The sequence below is a fragment of the Phodopus roborovskii genome, unplaced genomic scaffold, assembly GCF_943737965.1.
Source record: "Phodopus roborovskii unplaced genomic scaffold, PHOROB, whole genome shotgun sequence".
Classification (NCBI taxonomy): Eukaryota; Metazoa; Chordata; class Mammalia; order Rodentia; family Cricetidae; genus Phodopus; species Phodopus roborovskii.
The window spans coordinates 11,591,808-11,617,465 of record NW_026126602.1 but is presented as its reverse complement, the minus strand read 5'-3'; the positions used below and the strand labels follow the sequence as shown (position 1 = coordinate 11,617,465).

Below are 25,658 nucleotides of genomic sequence, written 5' to 3'. Positions count from 1 at the left end.
TTTTAGTTGATATATGTTCAGTAGTTATGCCAAGTGCCCCTTAGGCCTTCCTTCTAGTAATAGTAGGAGGTACTATGCTTTCCATTTCTGAGACTGCAAAAAAAGGCAGCTCAAATAAGAAAAATAAAATACCAGAACACAATCTTTGTTGCTTTGACTTATCTGTTTTTAATCCTTTGAAATTACTCTTCATTTATTTATTGTATATGTGTACATGCATACATTCATTTGTGCCTGCAGCAGAATGTATGTGTGTGAAGGCCAGAGGACAACTTTTCAGAGTTATCTTCTCACACCACATGTGTTTCAGGAATGGACCTCAGGTCATAAGGCTTGGGCAGCAAGGGCTCAACCCAGAGAGAAATTGTCAGTCTTTGATAATGAATTCAGAAAGTCAAGGAAAAATTCTCCTTCATATTCTGTGAAATAAATCCTCATGATGGGTTTGTGGAAGGTCAGTGCCAAATAAACAGTAGACTAGGGAAGGCCTTGGTGTGCAAAGTAAGAAGATGAAGATCACAGTAAATTAGAACATTTAATTCAAATATTGAGGGCATCAGAAACATTATGAATAAAACAAGAGAAGGAACATGTCTGCGCATATCTGACCATTATTTTCCAGGTCCACAGATTAAAAACAAAAAAACATTCCATCACAGAATTTGTACAGAGTAAATGTTCTAAAAGTACATGTCATGGGGGAAGTGAAATGACCACATACAATGAAGTGATCAATTGCACAGGAAGCGTAAAAAACAATTATATAAAATAGGGAATACATTGTTGCATTGTTGGTAAAGTTATAAGAAAACATGTATTATATTGTAAGGACAGAAGTATTTTGAACTTTTACTTTGAATGATAATTTTGTAATATTAAAAGGAATATAAAAATATTTTATTCTCCAAATAGTGATTTCATTTTTAGTAATTTGTTTTAAGAATCAAAAGAATTTATATAAACATTATTATTTACTTCACAACATTATCAATTATGTTAGAGGTGGAGATAATCTCTTGTTATATTAGGTTAATGTTTAAATTAGTCATTGTATATCTCTATGCTGTAGGCATTTGTGCAAACATTTATCAATTTTATGCTATTTAAAATGAGATGATGAATATGCTATATAATCACATAACAATTGTAGTCAATAATTACATCTAAAATATGGAATATCACTGCATGGAAATAGTATGTGGAAATGTCTGTACAATGAGATTCCACTTGATTTTTCATATTCATACATTTATGCTTCTAAGACACATTTTTATAATCATTAAAACAGTATTTTTCGATTACTGAACAAGCAGCATTTGTATTAGCATTGTATTTATTCTAAAAATGAGAAGAAAGCAATGTTAGGCACCAGCCCAATAGCAGAATTCCCTTTCTTTCATATATGGTTCCATTTGTTTTCCTCAAAAATACTGAAAAGTGGCTTTGTTTTTTTTATCCATTCCTACACTTTTATCCATGTCCTACACTTAGGACATGGCAATTATCCTTCACCATACCTGCATATATGGGTGAAAATAAATATGTGTTTTCCACTTTATTTGGGACTAGAATGCTAGGACTCTTTCTTTGTGTTACTTCTTAAGGCTACCATGCTTATGTGTCTTCCCACACTTAGCTTCTCTTGACTATGAGTTTCCTGTCCCATGCATAGCTGTCATTAATAGATTTCATCTCCCAGCAGTGACCACAGCCAAAGGGTTCCTCTGTGCTGGTGTTTATTTGAACATAGCAGTTTATCTATGACTTGAACTCAGCTCCCCTTTGGCATTTGTCAGTAAACAAGAGGTGGTTTGCTCATCACACAGCCTAACTTAGTTCCCTATGTGGTTCCTAAAGACAAAGTCTTTTGTCTTCTCTGGCCCAAACCTTCTGTGTAACCCCTTCATTCCTGTCCCCTTCTGTTAGGAGTATGGGTTTTTCCGTCCGCCGCCGCTGGTCTTGTCCTGCTGCCGCGCCAGCCCCAAATAATGCACAGACTCTGTATTTGATATTATACTGTTGGCCACGTACTAGTTTCTTATTGGCTAGCTCTATCTTAAGTAGTAACCCATTTCTGCTGATCTATGTATTTTCACATGGCCTTTTCTTACCAGGGGGGGGGGGGCGGCTGGCATCCAGCTCTCTCCAGACTCTCCATCTTGACTCCTCCTTACTACTTCCTATTTCCTCCTTGTCTCCTAGTCCCTCCTATCTTCCTCTCCTATTGGCCAACAGTGCTTTATTTATTAACCAGTATGAGAAACATATACAGAATGGCATCTCCCATCACCCTTCTCTCCTGACTTTGCTCCCAACTGCATTTTTTCCTAATCTAGTCATATGGCATTAAGGCTGCACCTGCATCCTCTAGACCTTCCTTTGCTATTAGGAGGCTCAAACAATATTTATGTAGTCAACTAGTCAACAATGTCAACTAGTTCTTACATTTCTACTATAATTCTTCTAACTTTCTCAGAGGCAGTAACCAGAACTGGAAGCAAATGATAGTTATTAAGTTTTCAAGATTTACTGCAAATATCAGCTTTCCTGAATATTCTTAGAAAATCTGTCTGGAGAGACTCAGATGATGGGCAGCAAGACTGAGATTCCATCTTCACTGTCTTCAGAAGGGCCACAGAGGGCTTCAGAATACAAACCCAGCTCAGATCATGTGCATAAAGATATGAAGTTACTTGAAGGAAAGTTGATCTAAATGATAGGTTCTGAGGGCCTGCAAGAACATTTGAAGATAAAAGTAATTACTTTTAAAATTATTTATTTTTATTTTATATACATAAATATTTCGCCTACATGCAAGTGCACACATATATATGTAAACATGTACATACACATATGTATATATATATGTGTGTATGTACCATATATACATACATACTTACACACACACACACGTGTGTGTGTGTACCATATATATATATATATGTATATATACATATATATATATATATATATATATATATATATGCACCACATAAATGCTTGGTGCTAGAAGAATCCCAAAGAGGACATCAGAAGTAGAGTTACAGATGGCTTTGAGATACCACCTCGGTGCTGGGAACTGAAACTGGGTTCTCTGCAAGAACAGCAAGTACTTTTAACCATGATGCATCTCTCTCTCTCTCTCTCTCTCTCTCTCTCATGCACGCACACACACACACATACACACACAGAGTCAGAAAGAGAGATATACAGAGAGACATATGGAGAGAGACATACACAGAGAGAAAGAGACAGAGAGGAGACTAAGCTTACAATTCTTCTAGTCAACACACCTATAATAGCAGAACCACATTTTGGAAATATTTCCTTTTGGTTTCATTGGAGGCCACAAACAGAGACTACAGAGAATCATTTCCTTAATTTTGAAAGTTTGAATGTAGCTCTAAATCAGTTTCTGTTTGCTACACAAAATAATTCAATTGATCCTTATTCTTGGATTTTAGAACCAAGTGGCAAAAGAGAAATTGTACTTTTTAGAAAGTACTTTAAAAAACACTTGTGATTCACTTTATTTGACTGTGTGTGTGTGTGTGTGTGTGTGTGTGTGATTCAAGTTTATCATTATAATTTAAGCAACCAAATAGTCCATTCCATGGAAAATAACAAAACCAACTATCTCTTGTATTAGTGCACAGAATCTCCAGTTTCATGCAAAATAAATATCTCTGCATATCCCTTGGATTTTAGGAGTAGTAATAATCTTAAAGATAATATCACAGAGGAATAATCTCCTAATTCACTTGGTTCCTGTTAGCAAGGTGAAAAAAGTAAGAGCTAAGGCAAGCAACCTGGATATATAGGCAATGACAACCTAAAACTCTAAACTTGAGTTCTGACCCTTTAATATATTTTAAAGAGGAATAGCTCCATATGTTGAATGCTACTTAAATTTCATGTGTCAGTAAACTTCAGAGGATCTTAGAAAATACAGAAAATTAAATCACCCACTACTTATATCTGTTAGAATGTGGTGTGCATGAATTTAACTTAACCTATGTTCCCTTTCTATAAAATTCAAGTTAATTTTCCTATATGTGCCTTATTTATCTTTCAAATACTATCTGCAATTTTCTTTATATGTACCTTATTTTCCTTCCAAATTATCTCAGATTTGTTACTACTGGTTAGCTGATTGGCTGGATGAGTGATATCAGAAAGTTAACTCAAAATGTGTTGACTAAAGCTCTAACATAGGTCTTAGTTTATCAAGCTTGGAAGAAACAGATATAATGCTTTGAGTATGGGAATGAAAATTCTTACAAAAGGTAAATGCCAATTTCTCAAAACTGTAGCAGCAGATTTGCCACATGATTCATGAATTTCATTTCTGTGTACATAGCCAGAAAAAACAATAATGGGAAATTGAACATGCATTCTTTTTCTCAAGTTCATTTAGTTATTATTCTTAATAGCCCAAAGGTGAAAGCAACTTAGTGTCCCTGGATAGTTGATTGTTTAAATGTGATATGGAGAATGTGTGTGTGTGTGTGTGTGTGTGTGTGTGTGTGTGTCCCACTGATATTTAGCCTCTGATAGAAGGAGACTATGACACATGCTATAACATAAGTCGATCTTGAAGACAATATGCTATTTGAAATAAGTTAGTCACAGAACAAGTGTTGTATGATTTGACTAACAGAGTAGTCAAATTCATAGAAACAGAAAGTAGATGGGCAACTTCCAGGATCTTGGGATGGTGCGAAATGGTTAGGGTAGTTTGATGAGTCTAAAATTTCAGTGTGGTAAAATGAAAAGCATTCTAAAATATATGGTGCTATAACAAAGTAAAAATAACCAAAAACAAACTAAAACAAAACAAAAACAAAAACAAAAACAAAAAAAACAAAAAAACAAAAAAAAAAAAAAAAAAAAAAAAAACCACCACAGGCTCACATGCTTAAAAATGGTAAATTTCAGGTAAGGTATTTTTTTTATTATTATCCAAACTCATTGAAGATGACAGCTGTGCTTTCAAGAGCTTTTAGGGAGAGAAAAGTGAGCTTTTCTGACTTAAGCCTGGGAACTGTGGAATGGGATTTGCTTATGATGTTTCCTACCTTGTCTCTTTCTTTGCTAGAGCTATTCTCATTCTTACATTGTGTTCTTTATTCTGAGAACATTGCATTTTAATTATTTATCCCAACCACACTTTTCTGAGTTCATCCAGAGTTCTGGGTTATCTGACTCTCCTCACTTTTGTCACAATTAAAAATGTATTGCTTTACATTTTCTCAAAAGCATGACTGAAGCCAACTTTGATAATTGGGTATTTTTTGTATTACGTTGTAAAAGATTGATTCCATGAGAGAATCTTCAGAAATTCCTTAATGATCAAGTCTGGTATTGTGGAAACTGATTCATGAGGCAATTAGGGCTTCCAAGAATCCTTTAAAACACAATATGGGAGCATTCTCCCTCTTACTAGTGGAGGTCTGACCTTTGGGTTCATAAAAGTAAAAGCAAAAAGATGAGTTTCATAAGTTGAAAAGAACACACAGGAATTCTAGAAAATGCCTGTGTACTTCATTGCTCATTATGTTGTCCAAATGTGATTTACCCCACACAATGCATTGGTAGCTCTATTAGCAGCAGTCTACATAGTGGCAGATTTTAATGTAGCAAATAGTTTAAAGATTTGAATGCCGAGTCACATATTGAATTAGAAAACAAAACATTCACAATTCTATGAAATTTACAAAAATGATTTGAAAGTGCAATTCTATACTGGTGGGAAAATGACTACTTACGGAAATTTTGGATGCCTTTGAATAATCTAGTAGCTTTTGATTGCTTTTTCAAACAAAATTAGTTGAAAATGTGTGCTGATTAGATTCACTTTATAACAAAAAGAACCCCCATTGAGACTATTCAGAGGGAAAAGATGTTTTATTTAGTTATATTTTCTCTAGTTTTAACAAGCCTAGAAATCATCATTACCTCTGTGTGAAAAGGAACAAAGAACCTTGCAAACAAAACAATTGAACTGAAAGTTGAAGGTAATCTGTTAGCATTAAAACAATGTTTGTTACTTCTGTGAGATTGTATGCACATTTATACACATAAGTACTAAAATATAAATTAAAAGAACAATTTTTAATTGGAAACCAAAATAAAATTTGAAAAATTATGCAAATATGTTCAGAGTTGAGTGGATAACACAACACTTTATGATTATTCATGACAAGGTTATTTACTGAAAAATACTGTTAAATGATTTCATAGTTCTTTGCATATCCTAGCATATAGTTGCATAAACCAAGATGTTATAGTCTATTGTCTGTATGTAATGGGCTAATTGAAATAACAGCATTATATCTGCCTCTGCCCTCAGTCCTTTGCTGAGTAGTGGGCATGTGGTGCATGGCTGTGCATTTCTTTTCTTTTCTTTTTTTTCACTTGGAAAATGTTAGCATTTAATTAACCTCCCTGGGTGGTTCAAGCCACCAGGACACAAGCACCTCCAATACCCTTTATCTTCTCTTCAGCTCTTCTGCTGAAAAATTTGGCTTTCACGATGACAGGTTGTTTAGGGAGCTTCCCCTCCCCGAGAACTTTGTAGTAGCCTGATCGCACAACATCAATGATAGAGCAGCTCCAGTCTTGTTCTTGGCAGCATTGACCCTAGTCTGCTCACTGACCAGTGTCCACAACTTATCCAGGTTGACTGTTGGGCAGAAGCTCTGGTTCCTCTTTAAGTGGTAATGCCTCATACCAACTTTCCCAAAGTAACCTGGATGGTATTTCTCGTAGTTGATCCTGTGGTGATGCATGCCTCCAGCATTCCCGTGGCCTCCTGGGTGCTTGCGGTGTTTACCAATGCGACCCTGGCCATGGCTCACGTGCCCCCGGATTTTCCAGGTCTTCCTCAGTCTGGATGGCATGGCGGCAGCAGAAAGGAAAGAGGGAGGAGCACGCAAAGTCTCCGTGGCTGTGCATTTCTACAGCTGACTGCATTTTTAGTTCAGTGTTTGCGCAACCAGATAACCTAAATATTTCAAAGGCTTTGTAAAATCATGAGTTAACTTGGCATAATTCATAGACAAATATTGCTTTTGGATAGAATGGTGTCAACTATTTATAAAAAGGTGGTTTCCGTAAGTTGTCTAGAATTGGTGGCTATTTTCTATAACTTTAATAAAAATAGCTTAAGATCTAAACTGATTAGGCCTCTGTGTAGGGCTTTAGGAACTGGAAGCAACAAGACAGAGTTCCAGTCTTGACACATCTTCAATATCCGTCCTAATTTATTAAAGTTACTTTTAATACCTAGAAGGCATCATCTCAGATTCTTCTTCAGAAAATGCCAGTTGCCTGGGGCTGCTGAGGATTTAAACTGTTCTACGGGGAATGCTTAGGGCAGAGCTGATGACCACAGTGAGCATTGGGGATTCATGATAGTATAACAGGACCCTGTTCTTTAGCAAAGTCTTCCAAAATAAGGAAGTTAGGGGTAAAGAAAAAAAAATTGGTAAAAGAGGCGTTTCTACTCTACCCTTGTATTTTTGGAGAAGATGTCATAACATAGTTATGACTAAGTCATATTTACATCTGAAAAAATGACTAAATGAAAATTATTGTTGTCACTGAGTTGCCAGACATTATCTGAAAACCAGCAAGCATATTAATGCCCACTGTGGCTAATCCAACTAGGAAAAAAAGGCACTTGCAAAGAGCTAAGGATGTTGGATTGTAGAAATTTAAGGACAAACACCACTGTGAAACTTGCAGCCAGGGAAGGGGCTATTTACACTTGAGAAATTTAATGCTTAGGACATGAAATGTCCTGACGTTGCACAGTAGAATAAAGAATATTAGTCTACTCATTTTAAAAAAAGAAACAACAGCCAAAACCCATGTCCTCAAATCCTTCTGTTTCTTTCAAGCTTCTTCAATTAGTTGTATCTGAAGGGGAAGGATAGCCAGAAATGCCTCTGCCATGATAAAAGCACCAATATTTGCCCCAATGCTGAATTCAACCAAAGGGCTATGCTTAATTCGAAAGGTGGTACATACCATAGATGGTGACATTCTATTTTTTTTTTTTTATTTTTAAACCACTTTATTTTGAAACTTTAAGGTGGTAAATCCAGAGAAGAAAGGAAAGATACCTTACCAGAACAACAACAACAAAAAACAAAAACAAAAACAAAAACAAACAAACAAACAAAAACCAAATAGGGCAAAGGAGAAAAAACTGGAAGACACATCTGTTAGGAGCAGTTTTTCTGCCCGCCATCCTGGTCCCACAGCCACTCCAGTCCCAAATAACACACAGAGACACTGTATTAGATAAAATGCTGTTGGAATGTTACTAGTTTCTAATTGGCTAGCTCTGTCTTAAATATTAGACCATTTCTATCAATCATAAGTATTTCCACATGGCCTTATCTTACCAGAGAGAGGGCTCAGAGTTCTACTCTCTCCGTCCTCTATCTTGAATTTCCTCTCTACTATTTCCTCTTTCCTCCTTGTCTCCTAGTCCCTCCTATCTTGCTTTCCTATTGGCCAACAGTGCTTTATTCATTAACCAATATGAGAAACATATTTACAGAATGACATCTCCCATCATCTCCTCTTTTCTGTCTAAAATAAGAAGGGTTTTAACCTTAGCATAGCAAAAGATGTCACACAACAGTTATCAAATAAGAATCACAGTTAACAATATTTACTCCATAAACATTAAGTAAAATTTAAAGAAAATATTCTATCATCTATCCTATCTTTGTGAGAATAAAGTCTTATGTGTAACTTCTATTTAATCTTAACCAAGGGAAACTATAACCATAACTATCTTTCTTCAACTCCCTCAAAGCCACAGAAGAATGACATATAAACTCTAGAATGACAGAGACAACTTGCCTGGTCAGGCACCTGAAGTTCTTCTGTAATGTTCCATCTTCCATTGGCTATAGTGTATCTGGCAGACTCTTCAGCAAAGCAGGAAAGTTTAACTGTCCACCTGTATTGGCAGTTTGTCAGTCACTATTTCTGTGACCTTCAGACTGTCTGGCAGACTCTTCCATGAAGCAGGAACCCTACAGCAATGTCCATCTTCTTTTAGCAGTCACTCTTCTGTAGGTCCTGTATGTTTATACAACATAAAGTCATAGTCCAGACAAGAGTAATATCTTGTCCAAATGGCTACTAGTCTTGCCATATTGGAAACAAACTCCATAATGAGTTTCTTTGATATCCAACTTCTTTTCTGACACAGGTGGTGTTGCCAGGAGCAGTTGTGCCTCATTGTCAAGAAAAACCCTAACCATTTTAAATTCCATATTCTGTAGGTCTTTGAAAGGTTTGAAGAATGCCTATTTATCTCAAATACATCTCTGTATATCTAGAAATCCTTACTAACTTAACTATAAGTTTTGACTATTATAGGTAACTATAATATGTACTAAATTATAGCTCATTTTTAAATGAGCTATATAAACACAATACCTAAACAAGAGGAGAAATATACATACCACAAAATTGACCTTAAATTGTATCAATAAATGAAAATATATGGGTCTCAGCCAGAAGGACTGAGCAGTCTAAGAGACCTCAGACAGTGCAGCCAGGATGTATCCCTGGTGCACAAAAGGACTTTGCAAACATATCCCCCATGGAGGGATAACTGCCTTAATCTAGAGACTAGAGAAGCCCTAGTCCCTACTTCACATGACCTGTCAGATCTACATGACCCCAACTGGATGGCATTCCCCTACATATGGAATTGGGGTAGGGGGATGGGAGGGGAGGGTGTTTAGAGTGCATGTGAGAGGGCAGAGAGGGTAAAAGGGAGGGAAGGAGAAAGGGAGGGCTGGGGGGAGGGAGGGAGGGAGGGAGGAAGAGGGAACTGGGATCGACATGTACAATAATAAATTAAATTAAAAAAAAATGCTTTGACTCCAAAATTTAAGTTCAAGGACAAGTTACTGGGGAAAAGGATTTCTATTTTTGTTTCCACAGAAAATGAAAAGATGTGGATTCCTTCCAGACTAATGTGGTTTGATCATGCCAGACCGCCTGAAACAGAGTACAAGCTGATCCTGCATTCAAAACAGCTGGACAAAACAGCCCTACAGACTAAGCCAGGATATCTGAATCTTCTTCGAATCCCCCAAGACAGTGCCCCTTACCAGCAGGAAGTAGTTTGGAAAGAATGATGCCCAAATTCCCAAATATTGTATATAAATGTTTGTTTTCATTTAATTGGACTTTGTTATATAAAATTAAATAAAAAAAATGAAAATGAAAATCCATTCCAAAACAAAGTATTCATTTCTATACCATAATTCCATTTTTACCTTTAAAAAGAATTGGTTATGATCATTAACCATTTATAACTAATCTCATTTAAATGAAAACAAACATTTTTAAACAATATTTGAGAACTTGGGTGTCATTATTTCCAAACTGCTTCCTGCTGGTAGGGGGCAGTGTCATGGGGATCCTAAGAAGATTCAGAAATCCTGGCTGTAGTGGTCTATAAGGCTGCCTTGTCCCATGGACATTGCTTCAAGGGGACTTGCCAGATGTTAGTCTGGAAGGAATCCACAGCTTTTCATTTTCTGTGTAAACAAAAAATAGAAATACTTTTCTTCAGTGATCTGTCCTTGGACTTAAATTTTGAAGTCAAAGCATTTTTAAAAATATATAAATTGAATTAACCCAGAAGCATTTGTTTTAACTGTTCTTGTTATTTCCTCAGCAGTCAAATAATTTAAAGATAACAGAACAGCATACAGTATCCAGACTCTTTTTGTGTGTTCTATCTTTATGTGGCTTTTTTATTACTCTATTTCTTTTATTTCTATTTTTTCATTTTTTTTTTTGAGGATTTCTCTGTGTAACTTTTATCTGTCCTGGAATTAACTCTGTATACCAGGTTTATTTTGAAATCACAGAGATCTGCTTGCCTCTGTCTCCCAAGTGCTAGAATTAAAGGTGTGCCACCACACTCAGCTACTCTCTGTCTTTTCATTACTCTTTTTAAAACCATTTTATCCAGTTTCTTTTTCTCTTTCATTCCTCTGTATATTTTAAAACACACTGTAAACCTTTACATGTTTTTCTTAATCTGAATCTGTCTTTATTGTAATTCTTTAACTTTTTCTGGCTACGGGTCTTTTATCTGGTAAACAACAACATTGCTAATATGAAAGTCATAGCTGTATTAGCCACAGTCTCTCCAAGATGGCAGCACATACTTTTACCTGCCAGAACTGAGCTGTGCTCACTGCCTTGGTCTACACTGTCATCCAGCAGCATGTTGCTGGCTTGGAGGTGTGGTCACTGTAATTGCCAGCCCTCATACACACCATTAAGATGTTAGCAGAGCTCTATAAAATCCTTGTGTTTTATGCCACTTATGCTGAGTCAGGAAACCTCCCTTAAAGGAGCCACGCAAGTCTCTGTATCCAGCAAAACAGAGCCCAACTAAGAAAAATGATGATACCAAGAAGCCTTGCTTGTCTTTGCTCTTTTGTTTCTAAAACCATTTCTTAAGCTTTTGTAAAGTTTTAAGTGGAAGTTCTTATTAGCCACATTGAAGGTGCAAGTTTGTTATGAGCAGTTTTTCTTGCCAGCTGGGTCCCACGGCCACACCAGCCCCAAATAACACACAGAGATGCTGTGTTTGATATAAAGCTGTTGGCCAGTTACTAGTTTCTTATTGGCTAGCTCTGTCTTAAACAGTAACCCATTTCTATTAGTCTAAGTATTTCAACGTGGTCTCATTTTACCAGAGAGAGGGGCCAGTGTTGTGCTCTTTCTGTCCTCCATCTTTAATCTCTTCCCTACTACTTCCGGAATCCTCCTTGTCTCCTAGTTCTGCCTATCTTACTTTCTTATTGGCAAATAGTGCTTTATTCATTAACCAATACAAGAAACATAGTTACAGAATGATATCTCCCATCACACATACATGCCAACCAATGCAGAAAGTACCTGTTGAATCTGTTTTACTTCAAGATGTTTTTAGAGCTGACCATGTTATACTGGATAACCAATCAAGGGTTCACTCTTGAGAGACACAAGTTCTTCTCAGCAGTCATTAAGTGCCTATACCTCTTTATCTAGGGCTGGGACTCCTGTGAAAGTTTTCCCTTTCTGCATTAGCATTTCTATTGGTATTGTCATTGTTTAGACCTTATTCATGCATCTCTCTCTCTCTCTCTCTCTCTCTCTCTCTGTGTGTGTGTGTGTGTGTGTATGTGTTTGTATCAGTGAGGATTTTATGGTTGCTTTTTTGAAACCTGAAATTCTGCTGTTATAAGCTATCAAGCAAAGAATACTTAGCTGAAGATGTAAGTGTAATAGTAACTCTTGTGTTCTACGGTACCCTGAGATTGTAAAATATTGTTATGCATATAGTGTTAATATATCCTTACAGTAGTACGTTGAAGGCAACAAGTTTGGCTGTGGATGTCTTAATCTTACAAGTAAAGGAAAAGGCTGCCTGTGGCTGAAGGATTTGGTCAAGTCTCTCTACTAATAGGACCTCACATTCACAGTATCTCTCAAGTCTTATGGCTCTGAAAAACATTCTTTATCTTTCAGTGCACACAGTTTGTGTGCTGGTAATTTATTAGAATGTCATGTGCAAAAGAATTTTCATGAGTAGAGTTAGTGCTCTGAAGCACAGTTCTTCTCTGTTAACTTCTTAGAATCTGAATCCAATGTATTCTTTAATACAAGAGAAAGAAAGTTGAGAAAAGCAATTTCTTTTTATTGTTCAATAGGCCAGAGGTATGAAAGGTGTGACTTTGAGGATGGGCTCAGCAGCATGACACAAGATCAGAATCCACTGCCTTGGAAAAGAAGAAGTGGTGTCGTCGGATCTTTACCTCCGTTCTGGGACCATAATGGCAACATATCTGGTATATGCTTTGCATTTTATTTCAGTTACATGATATATTTTGTAGTCTATGCCATTATTTGTTATCTTCTATCTTTTTCTCAGAACTAATTAACTCAAGAAAATTCCATTATGACATTTTTATGCATCATCCAATACACTTTGAAAACATTCAGCACTTTGTTACCCTTCTTTCTATAAGCCTTTTCCTCCCTGCCCCCTTGTCTTTCGTATTCCACATGTGACTGGAAGCATAGCTTCTTTGACTTTGAGAATTTGGTTTATTTCACTTAACACAATGTCTTAAATTCTACCCATTTTCCTGAATATGGGATGATTTTCTACTCTATGGCCAAATCAAATTCCACTGTACACATATACCACATTTTAAAATTAATTCACCCATGCCCATGTATGGATAATCAGGACAACTTTATAGATTCTCTGTTTTTAATAGAGCCTCAGTAAACATAGAAAGAATAGTTATCTATTCCTTTGAGTATATATTCTTGAGTAGAATAGCTGTATAATATGACAGTTCTACTTTTAACTTTTTCTTATCGTCCTCATATTGATTTCCATAATGACAAGACAAGTTTGTGTGCTAGAACATACTATTTTCTTTACCTTTATTTCTTTATTGGTTTAACCTTTAGTTTGTTCCACGTAATTAATTATAGAAGTAGAATCTTTGTTGACATTTTTACATAAAATTTATATATTATTTAATTGTTAAAATATTTCTGATTTTCAATGTAGCACAACAAATTTTCATGCTCAAATTCCTGGTACCCCAATATGCCTATTTAACTAACAGTTGGGAAGCTGCCAGCTCTTTGGAAACTTTGGGCAAATTATGAATCTGAACACTGCATAGATTAGTTGGCTTAATGTCTTTACTTTTGGCTGGGATAATTTTAACTCTGTTTGGTAGTACTTTGTTGAAAGTCTTTCTCTGTCCCACCAGCCTGCTCTAAAATCATGATATGGAGACATAATTATGAAACCGGGCCTAGTATCTAACTAGTTCTTTTTGTTTGTTTGTTTTGTTGTTTTGTTTTGTTTTGTTTTTGTGAGACAGGATTTCTCTGTGTAGCTTTGAAGGCTGTCCTGGAACTCACTTTGTAGACCAGGCTGGCCTCAAGCTCATAGCGACCTGCCTGCCTCTGCCTCCAAAGTGCTGGGATTAAAGGTGTGTGCCACCAACTCCAGTTCTAACTAATTCTTATAACTTAAATTACCCATTTATATTAATCTCTGTGTTGTCATGTGTCTCATGGCTTTTACCTCTCATCCTGCACGACTTGCTCATTCTCCACCTCTTGGCATCTCTGCCTTCTTCTTCCCAGCATCTGCCCTGCATCAATACTTCTGCCTAGCTCTTGGTCATTCAGATTTTTATCAAACCAATTCAAGTTACACATCTTCACATTATACAAAATGATTTTTTCCCTGTCTACTCATAATTACAAGCAAAGCTCTATGGACCATCCCCTATCTTTTGGGGGTATATTGGAGGTCAGACTTTCATTCGGTTCTTTATTGATTACTTAAATAAGTCTTTCATCCAACATTGTATGTTTAACTTATATTAAGTAGTTAAGTGATTATCTTACATCACAATGAGCAAAATTCAACTAGTCTGTTTCCACACAAAGTTAATGCATTTTCTGATATTACTAAAACCTGCATTATAAAGAAAAGGGTGACACTTTCATTAAATAAAAACAATAAAATCATTTAATATTTACATAAATGTAAACATTAGACTTGTGACTATAATGGGCATGGCATTTCCTAGCTATTTTTGTGTCTAAGTTCTCTGAACTTTAATAGCAGGAATAATGATACTAAGTTCATAGAATTAGTTTAAGAACAGAATAGACTTAAGAGCTAAGTAACACATTGTTGTTAAAGTTTATCACAGACGGTCTTGTACTCAACAAAAGGCAGATGTTCCCATTTCTAGATGACTTTAATATTATTAGCAGGATGCAATATTTTGTAGTCATATATTTTGACTACATTGTGAAAATACTTTAGGTAAGAATCTTTAATTATTATTAGGGACAAAACAACTTTACTGCAACAAGGAACAAGTTTCAGAAATAGGACCAACTATTACTACAATACAGTAAACTCAATAGGTAATAATGTGTTTAGTCATAGCAGACCTTGATATTCACTGACTTTGCTGCTGAGGGCTTTTTATTATAATGTCATACAAATTATTTATTGAGAACATTTCCTGTTACTTTTCCTTGTACTCATGTACTTTTTCATGGGTGTTCTTATTCTTCCCAGCGTTACTCAAAGTAGAGTGGCTGCTCTTTCTCCAGTAGTATATTATTTATTTTTAAATCATCCCACTCTTGATCTTTACCTAGGTAACTTGAGTCAATCTCTCTTTTTGTTTTTATCTCTACTTCCTTTTCCGTTTATTTTTTCAGTGTTAATGGTTTAATAGTCTACCAGAAGAGATGAGGTAAAATGGGACAGTTTACCCCAAAATGATGATTTTAAATACATCATGTGAGTTGATTTAAAATTCTTTGAAGTCAGCAGAATAGGTAGAATCTTGACCCTTTCTACCAACTGGCTGTACAGGCTAATCTTTTTCGATTTTAAAATGAATGATAATACTTGAAAATACAAAGGGAAAAGAGACTAGTTAGCCCCTATCATAACTGACTGAATGGCAATGACCTTAATAGTATTCATGAATCATTTATAAGTACAATTAATATTAAATTGTGAATAGTCCCTAGTAATAATTTTAAAAATGGTTTTTACTTTGTGTATTAACTCCTTGAAAATATTTATTAAAAGTAGTCTTAGAATCTTGTCTTCATTTCAAAATCCCTGGTTCATAAGTAATAAATGAAAATTTTTATTAACTTACTCTTGAAATAATTTGTCAGTTCCTCAAAATAAGATTTTTACCATGCAACCAATTCCTTGAGTTTTTAAAGTTGAGCTTGGAAGTCTACTATAGGATTAAGACATCACCATAGCCAGTATTTGAAAATCAAAGAGGTTCAGGGGCAGAGGTGGAAGTGTAGTATTTACTTTAAAACCATACAGCATTTATTTGGATAAAGTAGTGTCACTATAAGAAATTCAAATACATCTTTGAAATGGTAATGTGACTTCAAAAAAGAATAAACTTATAGCTATAGAGTAAAAGGATCGGGGAGTATGTTGTGAGACTGTATCTTCTAGAAATCCTGAACTACATCCATAAAGTCTCTCCAACATGACAGTCTATGTATAATATGAACAAGAACAAAAATATTAAGCATTCCAAATAGATGACAAAATCCCTTGAGGCCTCAACTCTGTACTCCAAGCAACTAAAGAATATAACAAGTAGTGGAAATGTTTTTTTCAGGGAAGAGCACATCAACTGGTTACTCAACATGAATAATCATCCCCGAAAAACATATATACAAATAACATCATATAGGATGAGTAAATTATATTTAGAAATGTATATGTATATAAATATACACCTGTAACAACACTTAACGAACTTGAATTTAAAAGAGAGCAAGGAGGGGATATGGGAAGGATTAGAGGGAAAAAGGAAAGGAAAAATTATGTAATTATACTATAATCTCAAAATAAAATACAAAAAGAGTTTTAACTAATTCTGAAATTGGTGATATTTAAGGTATCACATATAGATTCTTTTAAGAGGTAGAGTCCAGGCCCTCACAGAGGTCCTGCAGTTAACAGTGCATATTGCTTTTCCAGAGGACCTAAATTCCATTTCCAGCACAGATTATGGTTTTCACACACTTGAGAATGTCATTATTTGCTATTAGCTATCTTGTTACTATGCTCAATTCTTTTTTTTATTTTTATTTTAGTTCCCCCTCCCTTCTTACTTCCCTCCCTCCCACCATCCCTCCCACCATCCCTCCCTCCCTCTTTCTCTCTCTCTCCCCATCATATTCACCCGACCACCCCTCCTCCCATCCCCCCACTCCACATGTAGGGTGATGCCATCCAGGAGGGGTCATCTAAATTCGTCAAGTCATTTGTAGTAGGGACTAGGACTTCTCTCCTGTCTCTATGTCAAGGGAGTATCCTTTCATGGGGGATATGCCCGCAAGGACATTTTGTGCACCAGGAATACATCCTGGTTCCACTGTCTGAGGTCCCTTAGACTGCTCAGGACTTCTAGCTGAGACCCATGTACAGGGGGTCTGTGTCAGTTCCATGCTGGCTTCCCAGCTATCAGTCTGGGGGCCTGTTAACTCCTCCTTCTTCAGATCAGCTGTCTCTGTGTTTCTGCAGCCTGTGTCTTGTCTTCTCACTCTACATCTTGACTCTAGTTTGGCTCAGTGTTTAGTTGTCCATGTTTGCTTCTGTTTCCAACAGGTACTAGATCAGGGCTCCATGATGGTGGGTTAAGTTAGTCATTGATCTCATTATCAGGGAAGGACATTTATGGTAGCCTTTCCACTGTTGCTCAAATTATTAGTTTGAGCTAGTTTTGTAGGTCTCTGAATATTTCCTTAGGTTCAGTTTTCTCTTCAATCCTATAATGACTCCCTCTTTTATGCTTATATGAGATAAATCCAAATGTTATGAGACATGTGCAATATTAAACAAATTAGTATTAAGATATTTCTGTAGTTGACACATGTATTACATCTGTAATCAATATATATGGTAACTCCAACAGATAGATTTTGTTCTTTTTCTTTTTCAAATAGTATTAAATTGTTTCTTCATTAGAATTGCTACCTAAAGTGTTTCTATCCCTTGTAAGTACCCAGTTATCTCTAATGTTGCTTTTACATTGATACATTTCTTTAGTATGGCATGTAAGGTACTCTTGCTCATGACAATTTTTTTTTCTTTTTCAAAAATATTTTATGTTGAGTTTATTGACTTATAAAAACACATTATTAATGGACTCAGAAGTTTTCATGTTCTTTAAAATATTTTAGTGCCTTAAACATATTCTACACTTTCATTTTTCACATTGACATTCATACATTTAAATAACTTCTTTTACTACATACATACCTTTTTACTTTGAGCATGAGATTCTTAACTTTTATCTTACATCTGCTAATTGGGCTTCTTTACTATGAAATACATATCTTTTGCCAGCTTTGGAGAGTGTTGATTTATTGCTTATTTAGAAATACTGTGTACCCCATTCTTCCTCCCCTTTGCTTCTTGTGCTTTGGTCATGAATACAGTGAGGACATATATTACATCAGTCAATGACATTGTGTTCTTCTCTTTTCTAAATTGGATTCTTTCCATAATCTCACTTCAGTTTTATGATTATGTTTTCATTATCACCTCCAATGTATCAATAAAACTACCTAGTAGCTTTTAAATCAAGTATGTTTTGACTTCTAAAATTGTTCCCACATTGTCTTTCTTATCTCATTTTACTTAGCTATGAAAGCAGTTTTAAGTTGCCTTCTCTTGATAGTATTTTCTATAATCACACTTTCCTGAATTGTTATAGATAACTATAGATTATTATCCTGGACATTAGAGATATCTATAGTTAAAGAGATCATGAATGTGGTATACTCATAATGTTCAGAAAATGGTTGTATTTTCTTTCAAGCTGATGAATAACTTACACTTATGCAAATTTTCACATTGTCTTCCTTTTTGTGGGCAACAATTTAAACAACATTTTAGGCTTTTTTTCCTGTCTTAACTGGAACTGTTTCCTACACAAGGAAATTGACATATTACCCTGACAGATGGCCACAATTTACTTTTGATTATAGGTGTTTTTTATTTGACAATTGCATATATGTGTACAATGATATACGTTAAATATCTATTGCATTTTTCCTCCAACTTGCCATGTATTACAAATGCATTCTCTTTTTGGATTTCATGTCTTCTTTTTGATGTGTGATAATCCACTAAGTTCAATTTTTTCTGCTCATACCTGTTTAGTATGAGGCCGTCTCTTTCCAAGAGCACTATTAACTGCCAGCTCCTCGGTTAGGGATGGGACCTAGACAGCACCTCCTTCATCTATGATAGAATTTTTGTTGGCTTGTCCTTGTGTAGATCTTGTCAATGAAAAATTCATCATGTGTGTTATGAGTGCAATATCCATGTTATATACAGAAGATAATATTTAATAACACTATCCTCATTGTTCAGCATTTTTCATCTTTTTTTAACCTCTCTTGTAATGTTCCTGGAGGATTGCTGGAGGATGGAGTCATTGATAAGGATGTTATATTTAAACTAGGAGGAGTGATGAGCAAAGGATTCAAGACCAAGCTGGAGAAACCCACAGAAATTGCTGACCTGAACAAGGAAGAGCTCATGGACTCTGATAGTTAGAAAACCAGTATAGGACCAACCTAGATTCCTTGAATGTGGGTTAGTTAGGAGGCCTGGACAGTCTACAGGGCCTCTGGTAATGGATCAGTATACAAATGGACTTTGGGAACCCATTCCACATAGAGGGGTAATACCTCAGCTTAGACACATGGGGGAAAGCCTAGGCCCTGCTCCAAATGATATGACAGACTTTGAAGACTCCCCATGGAAGGCCTCACCCTCCCTGGGGAGCAGAAAGGGGATGGGTTGAATATTGGTGGGGGAATAGGGGAGGACGGGAGGGTGTATTAACTGGGATTGGCATGTAAAACAAGCTTGTTTCAAATTTAAATTTTAAAAATTAATCAAAAAAACAAGAACAGCAACAAAAAACTTAGCACTGGGAATCTCTTATTAGCATTTGGTTGGTTATTGTTTTCTGCAATGATGGCTGCCCAATACCAAAGAAGCTACTCTGACTAAAATTGAGAGTACCCCAAGTATCCTAAAGTCAATTTGTCATCATGGCAAAGTCTATCATAGAGCCTATGACATTCTCAAAAATGGATTTGTGACCTGGATTATAGTACCAGGCATGAATTTCCCTCATGTAGAACAGGTCTCAAATCTAATCAGAAAATGCTTAATCACCCCATAACAACCATGATATTGTTGCATAGTGGACATGTCTTGCCTGATAGTTGGAATGTAGAATGCAGGGTGCAGGGCTGGATAAGACTATTATGTGTTATTTTTTTTCCTCCTTGTATCCTATACAGTAATCCCCAGCACTATAAAAGTTACTCATCTGTGAAGAAGGTAAGGATGTTTCCTAGTTGATTTGATTTCTCTATATCCTATAGTCAAAGTATGTGGTGTCTTCAATATTGGAATCTTACCATCTAGTTAAGGTAGGCAATTGTAGTAGTTCATGATGTTTTGGGTGCTTCTAAGACCTTGCTGCCTATCTTAGTTATGGCTTAAATTGTTGTGAAGAGACACCATGAATGTGCAACTCTTATAAAAGAAAACATATAATTGGGGTATGTTTATGGTTTGAGAGGTTTAATCCATTGTCATCATGGCAGGGCATAGTGGTATATAAGCAGACATGATCCTGGAAAAGGAGATTAGAGTTCTACATTTTGATCTGTGAGAAAAGGAAGTAAAGTTTCCCACATTGGGAATCTTTAAGCCCTCCTCAACAGTGACACAATTCTTCCAAAAGAGCCACACCTTCTAATAGTGCCATTTCCTATGGACCAATATTCAAACCAATGAAACTGTGGGGGCCATACTATTCAAAACACCATATTACCCAACAACTTACAAGGAGGTATTCTATACCTTGCATTGTGTTATAATTTAATAACCCATGTCTTTTGAGTGCCACATTTTCTACCAATGCAGGGTATCTCCAATCAAATTACTGATATTTTTTTTAAAGTTATATACTGAAAATTTCTTAATAATTGGTTTCTGTCAGTTGTTTTGTACATATCCATAGATTTGTCTGTCCCATCAACTGTCTCCTCCTTCAATCCCAACCCTATATCCATGCTTAATCTTTTTTCCCCCAAGTGGATATCTTTATTAATAGAGCATCAACTTCTCCAAACCTACAGCTGGAATTTCATCTTATTTCCATGCTGCATCATAAACAGTGACCAAGCTAACCAAAAGATTGTCAAAGAAAACTAAGCTTTTATAGCTCACTTTCTTTTACAGACAAAATAAATAGATGCACTCTAGAATGCACTTAGCCACTAAGGGATTTAAATGGAATATTGAAGAATGTAGACAAATCCTGATGCAGTAAAGAGGACCTGAAATGCTGTGCAACTGTTTAAGGGTTCCTGGTGCTGCATCTCCGCCACTAGCTGAATCTTGTGCTAATATCAAATGGAGATGCAGAAAATACACTAAGTTGACTTAGGGACTGTGCACAGGAACCAAAGGGCAGGAAATACTAAACATTGCTGAGAGCATCCACCCCAGAAAGGACTTTACTTTCCAGCATCTCCAGACTGGCGCCACCTCCAGTGCTAACATGGCTGACTTTATTCTCTGTATTCCATTTGGCACACCAAGTGGCAGTATCTCTACCACTTATGACAGTGATGCAACCCCTAGAAGTGGCTTTTACCACCTCATCCATGAGGGACTTGGTTCCCCTGGCAAAAACTTCCCATTCAAAAACCCCAACAGGTCCATTCCAAACAATCTGCTTAGCTCGAGCCACAGCCTCAGCATATTTCTTGCTGCTCTCAGTACCACAGTCCAAGCCCATCCAGCCAGCAGGTACACCAGAGGCCGCAGAAGCTTGGCCAGTTTTGGCATTCTCATCAAATTTGTCAGCAGTGACAAAGTCAACAGGCAAGGTAATCTTCACACCATTTTTCTCAGCTTTAGCCATGATATCTTTGACAATCTTGGCCCCTTCTTCATCATACAGAGAAGTGCCAATCTCCATGTTGTTGAGCACCTTAAGGAAGTTAAAAGCCATTCCACCACCAATAATCATCTCATTGACTTTTTCCAGCATGTTGTTGATCAGCTGGATCTTGTCTGCAACTTTAGCTCCTCCCAAGATAGCCAGGAAGGTTCGTTCAGTACTCTCCAAAGCTTTGGCAAAGTAGTTCAGCTCCTTCTTCATCAAAAGTCCACCATCTTTCTATGGCAGATTCACACCCACCATGGAGCTGCGGGCTCGGTGTGCAGTACAAAAAGCATCATTGACATAGACATCTCCAAGTTTGGACAGTGAGGCTCAGAAAGCATCAATTTTAGCCTGCTCAGCTTTAGTATTATTCCCAGAAGCATCTTTGCCCTTCTCTTCTTCCTACATGAAAGCGGAGGTTCTCCAGCAGGATGACAGTGCCAGCTGCAGAGTTGACACAGGCATTCTCTACTTCTGGGCCCATGCAGTCCTTCAAGAACAGAACATCCTTGTCCAGCAGTGTTTTGAGTTCTGCAGCAACTGGATCTAAGGGGTCCTTGTCTTTCATGGGGACACCATCAGGCTGGCCCAGGTGACTCATAAGGACCACCAACTTGGCTCCATTGTCCAAGCAGAATTTGATGCTTAGGACAGCAGCCTTGATCCTTTTGTTATTTGTTATCTGGTTGTTCTTCATAGGAACATTGAAGTCCACCCTCATCACGACCCGCTTCCCCTTCATGTCCAGCTTGTCCAAAGTCAGCTTGTTAGAAAGCGACATTTTGGCAACACGGTAGGAATGAGATGCTCAGGCCAGAGAAAGAGCCCATGCTTAATCTTTTAATCCCCAGTATTCCCCATACATCTTTCACATATCATGCATTCTACTATCTCTTCTACTACATTTTTAATTGGATTGTGAGATAGTAGACTTTGTATGGCTTTTTCATTCACTCTTTCTTTGAGCTACCTTTCCCATGTCACACAATGCTTAAGCCTTTCTACCCCTATTATTCCACATCTCTGATTTTAGTTTTACCCATATTTTCTAACCCTCTCCCTTTCTAACCTTCTCCTCAAATAGCCCTTTCTAGTTTTATGGGTTGCAGTTGCTTTTCATAGACCATGAGGCATCATTATTCATGCTGTCTTGATTTCCTTCTTAGTGACACACATGACTCACCTGGTGCCCTTTCTCAGTTTCCAGCCATTGGTTTTTCTATCAGAATTTTAGCCACAGAAACTAGCAGAAAGTACAGCTTCTTCTTAATCCAGTATTTGGAGGAATTTCATTTGTTCTCAGTATTTTCTCATTGTTTGCACTCCTGACTTTTTTTTGAATCTGTTGTTTATGTACAGAGATTTGAGCTTTCAGATTTTTCTTAGATTTCCTTATACTCTTTTTTTATTCTTCCATCATGCCACACATCCTGATCTCAGCTTCCCTTCCCCAGTCCTCCCAGCATTGTTCCCCACCCCTAGATACACTCCTCCTCCATTTCCCTTCAGAGAAGAGCAGACCTCTCAGGGATATCAACCAAACACTGTACAACAAGACTAGGTACAAACTTCATCCTTTATTGTAATCATTCCATTTATCTCTGGGATTGTCATTGTAGTGAATCCCAACATCTTCCAATCTGCTTCATGTTGATGGTTTGTTTTTTTTTTTTTTCTTTCCCCCGGAGCATAAAAACAAACATCCATGCTTTAAGAATAGGCAGGCTTCATGGTATAGATAGTGAGCTGTATTATTTTATCATGAAAACTCTATAGAAGAATAGGGAGCAATCCCTCATGATCACTACATAAATCATGCTTTTATAGCTTTATGTCTTGAATAGCTATTTATATAGAAATCAGGAAAAATGAATGTTGATTTCTCAGTCTCCATATTATTTCAAAACTCTTTATTGAGCATATTTATTATGATAATCCATCTCTAGGGCCCAACAAATCCAGTATAAAAGAGCATAGTTCTTCTCCCCAGAGAACATTCAATCTACTGACATGAAAACACACCTTATATTTGTGCTTATGAGACAAGAGTAAAATATTTCATTTAACAACCTTGTTTCTGGCTTCATGCATACATTTAAAAATATTACAATGGAACAATGATAAAGTCTGTATGTAAATATTTGTGCTTGGAAGATATTGTTTGATAGCATTGGTATTGTTTATACCCAAATAAATTTCAATGGAATGATTCATCTGTTTGCTTTTTGTTTAAGGGTTCTATTTCTGGGGCTGTATTATCTATGTCCCAATTAGTTTGCTTTGTACTATGGAAATAGAGCTAAATAACATGGGGGGACTTAGCATGGTTCTGTGCCACTAAGAACTTAAGAATTTAGGCAGTGGGGTCAGTGAGATGGTTCAGTGGGTAACAACAATTGTCAATCAAGCCTGAAAATTTGAGTTTAATCTTCAGAACCTAGCATAGAAGGAAGGAATTGAATGGTATTCTGTGACCCCCACACATACGCTATGATATGCTTGCACTTTCCCACATGTACACAATAACAATAAATAAATAATTAAATGGAATTTAGTCAATCAGTGTGATTTTTCAGTAGGTCATAGTTTCTTATCCCCTAGCAAGAGCAATAAACAATGAAGATTCTTATGTCTGACAGAAGGGCATTTTAGAAATAGAAGAGTGTGTTTATTTGAAAGAAAGTGACCCCTAAAAGATATGACACTATTAGGAGGTAAGGGCTTGTTGAAGTAGGTGTGGTCTTGTTAGAGGAAGTATGTTAACTGGGGAGGCAGGTTTGAGGGTTCATATATCCTCAAGATGCTACCCAGTGTCTCAGACCACTTCCTATTGCTTGTCTATCAAGACTTAGGACTCAGCTCCAGCACCATATTTGCCTACACAAGACTATGTTGCACCATAATGATAGTGAACTAAACTGAAAATGTAAGCCATGTTAATTAATTGTTTTTCTTTTATAGAGTTGCTCTGGTCATAGTATATCTTTACAGCAAAAGAAATCCTAACAAAGACATGGAGTAAAAATTGTAACTATTCTGGAAACAGTTATAATAATTATAGTGAAATTAAGAAAATAATTTAATATAATCAGCATATAGTATCAAAATATGCTCTCATTATGTTTGTTACAAATGCGAACTGTAGCTGTCAAGATAAATGAATCATAGTCTATATAACAGTCAGCTTAATAATGCTATTTTAAGACTCATCTGGACACTGCATAAAAGAAGATATTTGATTATGCAGTAGTTTTTCAAATAAATGGTGGATGCATTCTACGACCCTAGAGGGTAAAAGAGACTGAGACATACTATACACTTCCCATATATGCAGATATTTGATAGATTAGTAACAATAATGAAGTAGAATCTTATGCTGTTTTATTTTTTCCTGTTCCTGTGATAAAATACTCTGACAAGACATGTTAAGTGTAATTTTATCTCACAGATCAATTCAGGTAGGAAAGTCAGGGAATCAGGATCCTGAGACATCTGACCATAGCCAAGAGAAGACAGTAATGGATATTTGTCTTTGTCTCCTTTTCATTCAGTCCAGGATTCATCCAGTGATATGATGCCACTTATGTAGGGTGGGTCTTCCTACCTCAACTAGTGCAATCAAGATAACCCCCATAGACATGTTCCAAGGTTAATATCTGTGATAGTTCTAGATTTGTGTTGACTTGGTAATTCATATTAACCGCCATAATAAATGTTGTCTAAAATTATAATAAATTGATTTTGGAATTTTCAACCTAATATTTATTTTGCTGCAATTTACTTTAAGTAAAACTACAGACTGAAAATCCTGGCTAAGGGAAAAAATATTGGAATCACATCTGTTTCTTAGAATAAATGTACAAATAGGATGTGTTTATATGGTAGAATGAATGTTTTTCCTTTCCACCAGTAAAATTTTCAGTATAATACTACACTATTTTAAAAGTTATAAACTAAAATAACTATTCTATATTATGTAAATTCATGTGTACTTATATTAATAAATGGTGATTATTATTGCCACAA

At 36.2% G+C, this 25,658-nt stretch overlaps 1 protein-coding gene and 2 pseudogenes across 1 annotated transcript in view; 1 reads left to right on the top strand and 2 right to left on the bottom strand.

The window, feature by feature from the left end:
• Positions 1–25,658, top strand: part of Malrd1 (MAM and LDL receptor class A domain containing 1) — a 602,535-nt gene that overhangs the window by 7,510 nt on the left and 569,367 nt on the right. Inside the window, exon 2 of the mRNA XM_051205714.1 lies at positions 12,753–12,890. Within this exon, the coding sequence (XP_051061671.1) occupies positions 12,753–12,890 (138 nt within the window). The remainder of the gene's footprint in view (positions 1–12,752; positions 12,891–25,658) is intronic.
• On the bottom strand, positions 6,413–6,902 carry LOC127237435 (60S ribosomal protein L27a-like; annotated as a pseudogene).
• On the bottom strand, positions 20,998–22,431 carry LOC127237434 (phosphoglycerate kinase 1-like; annotated as a pseudogene).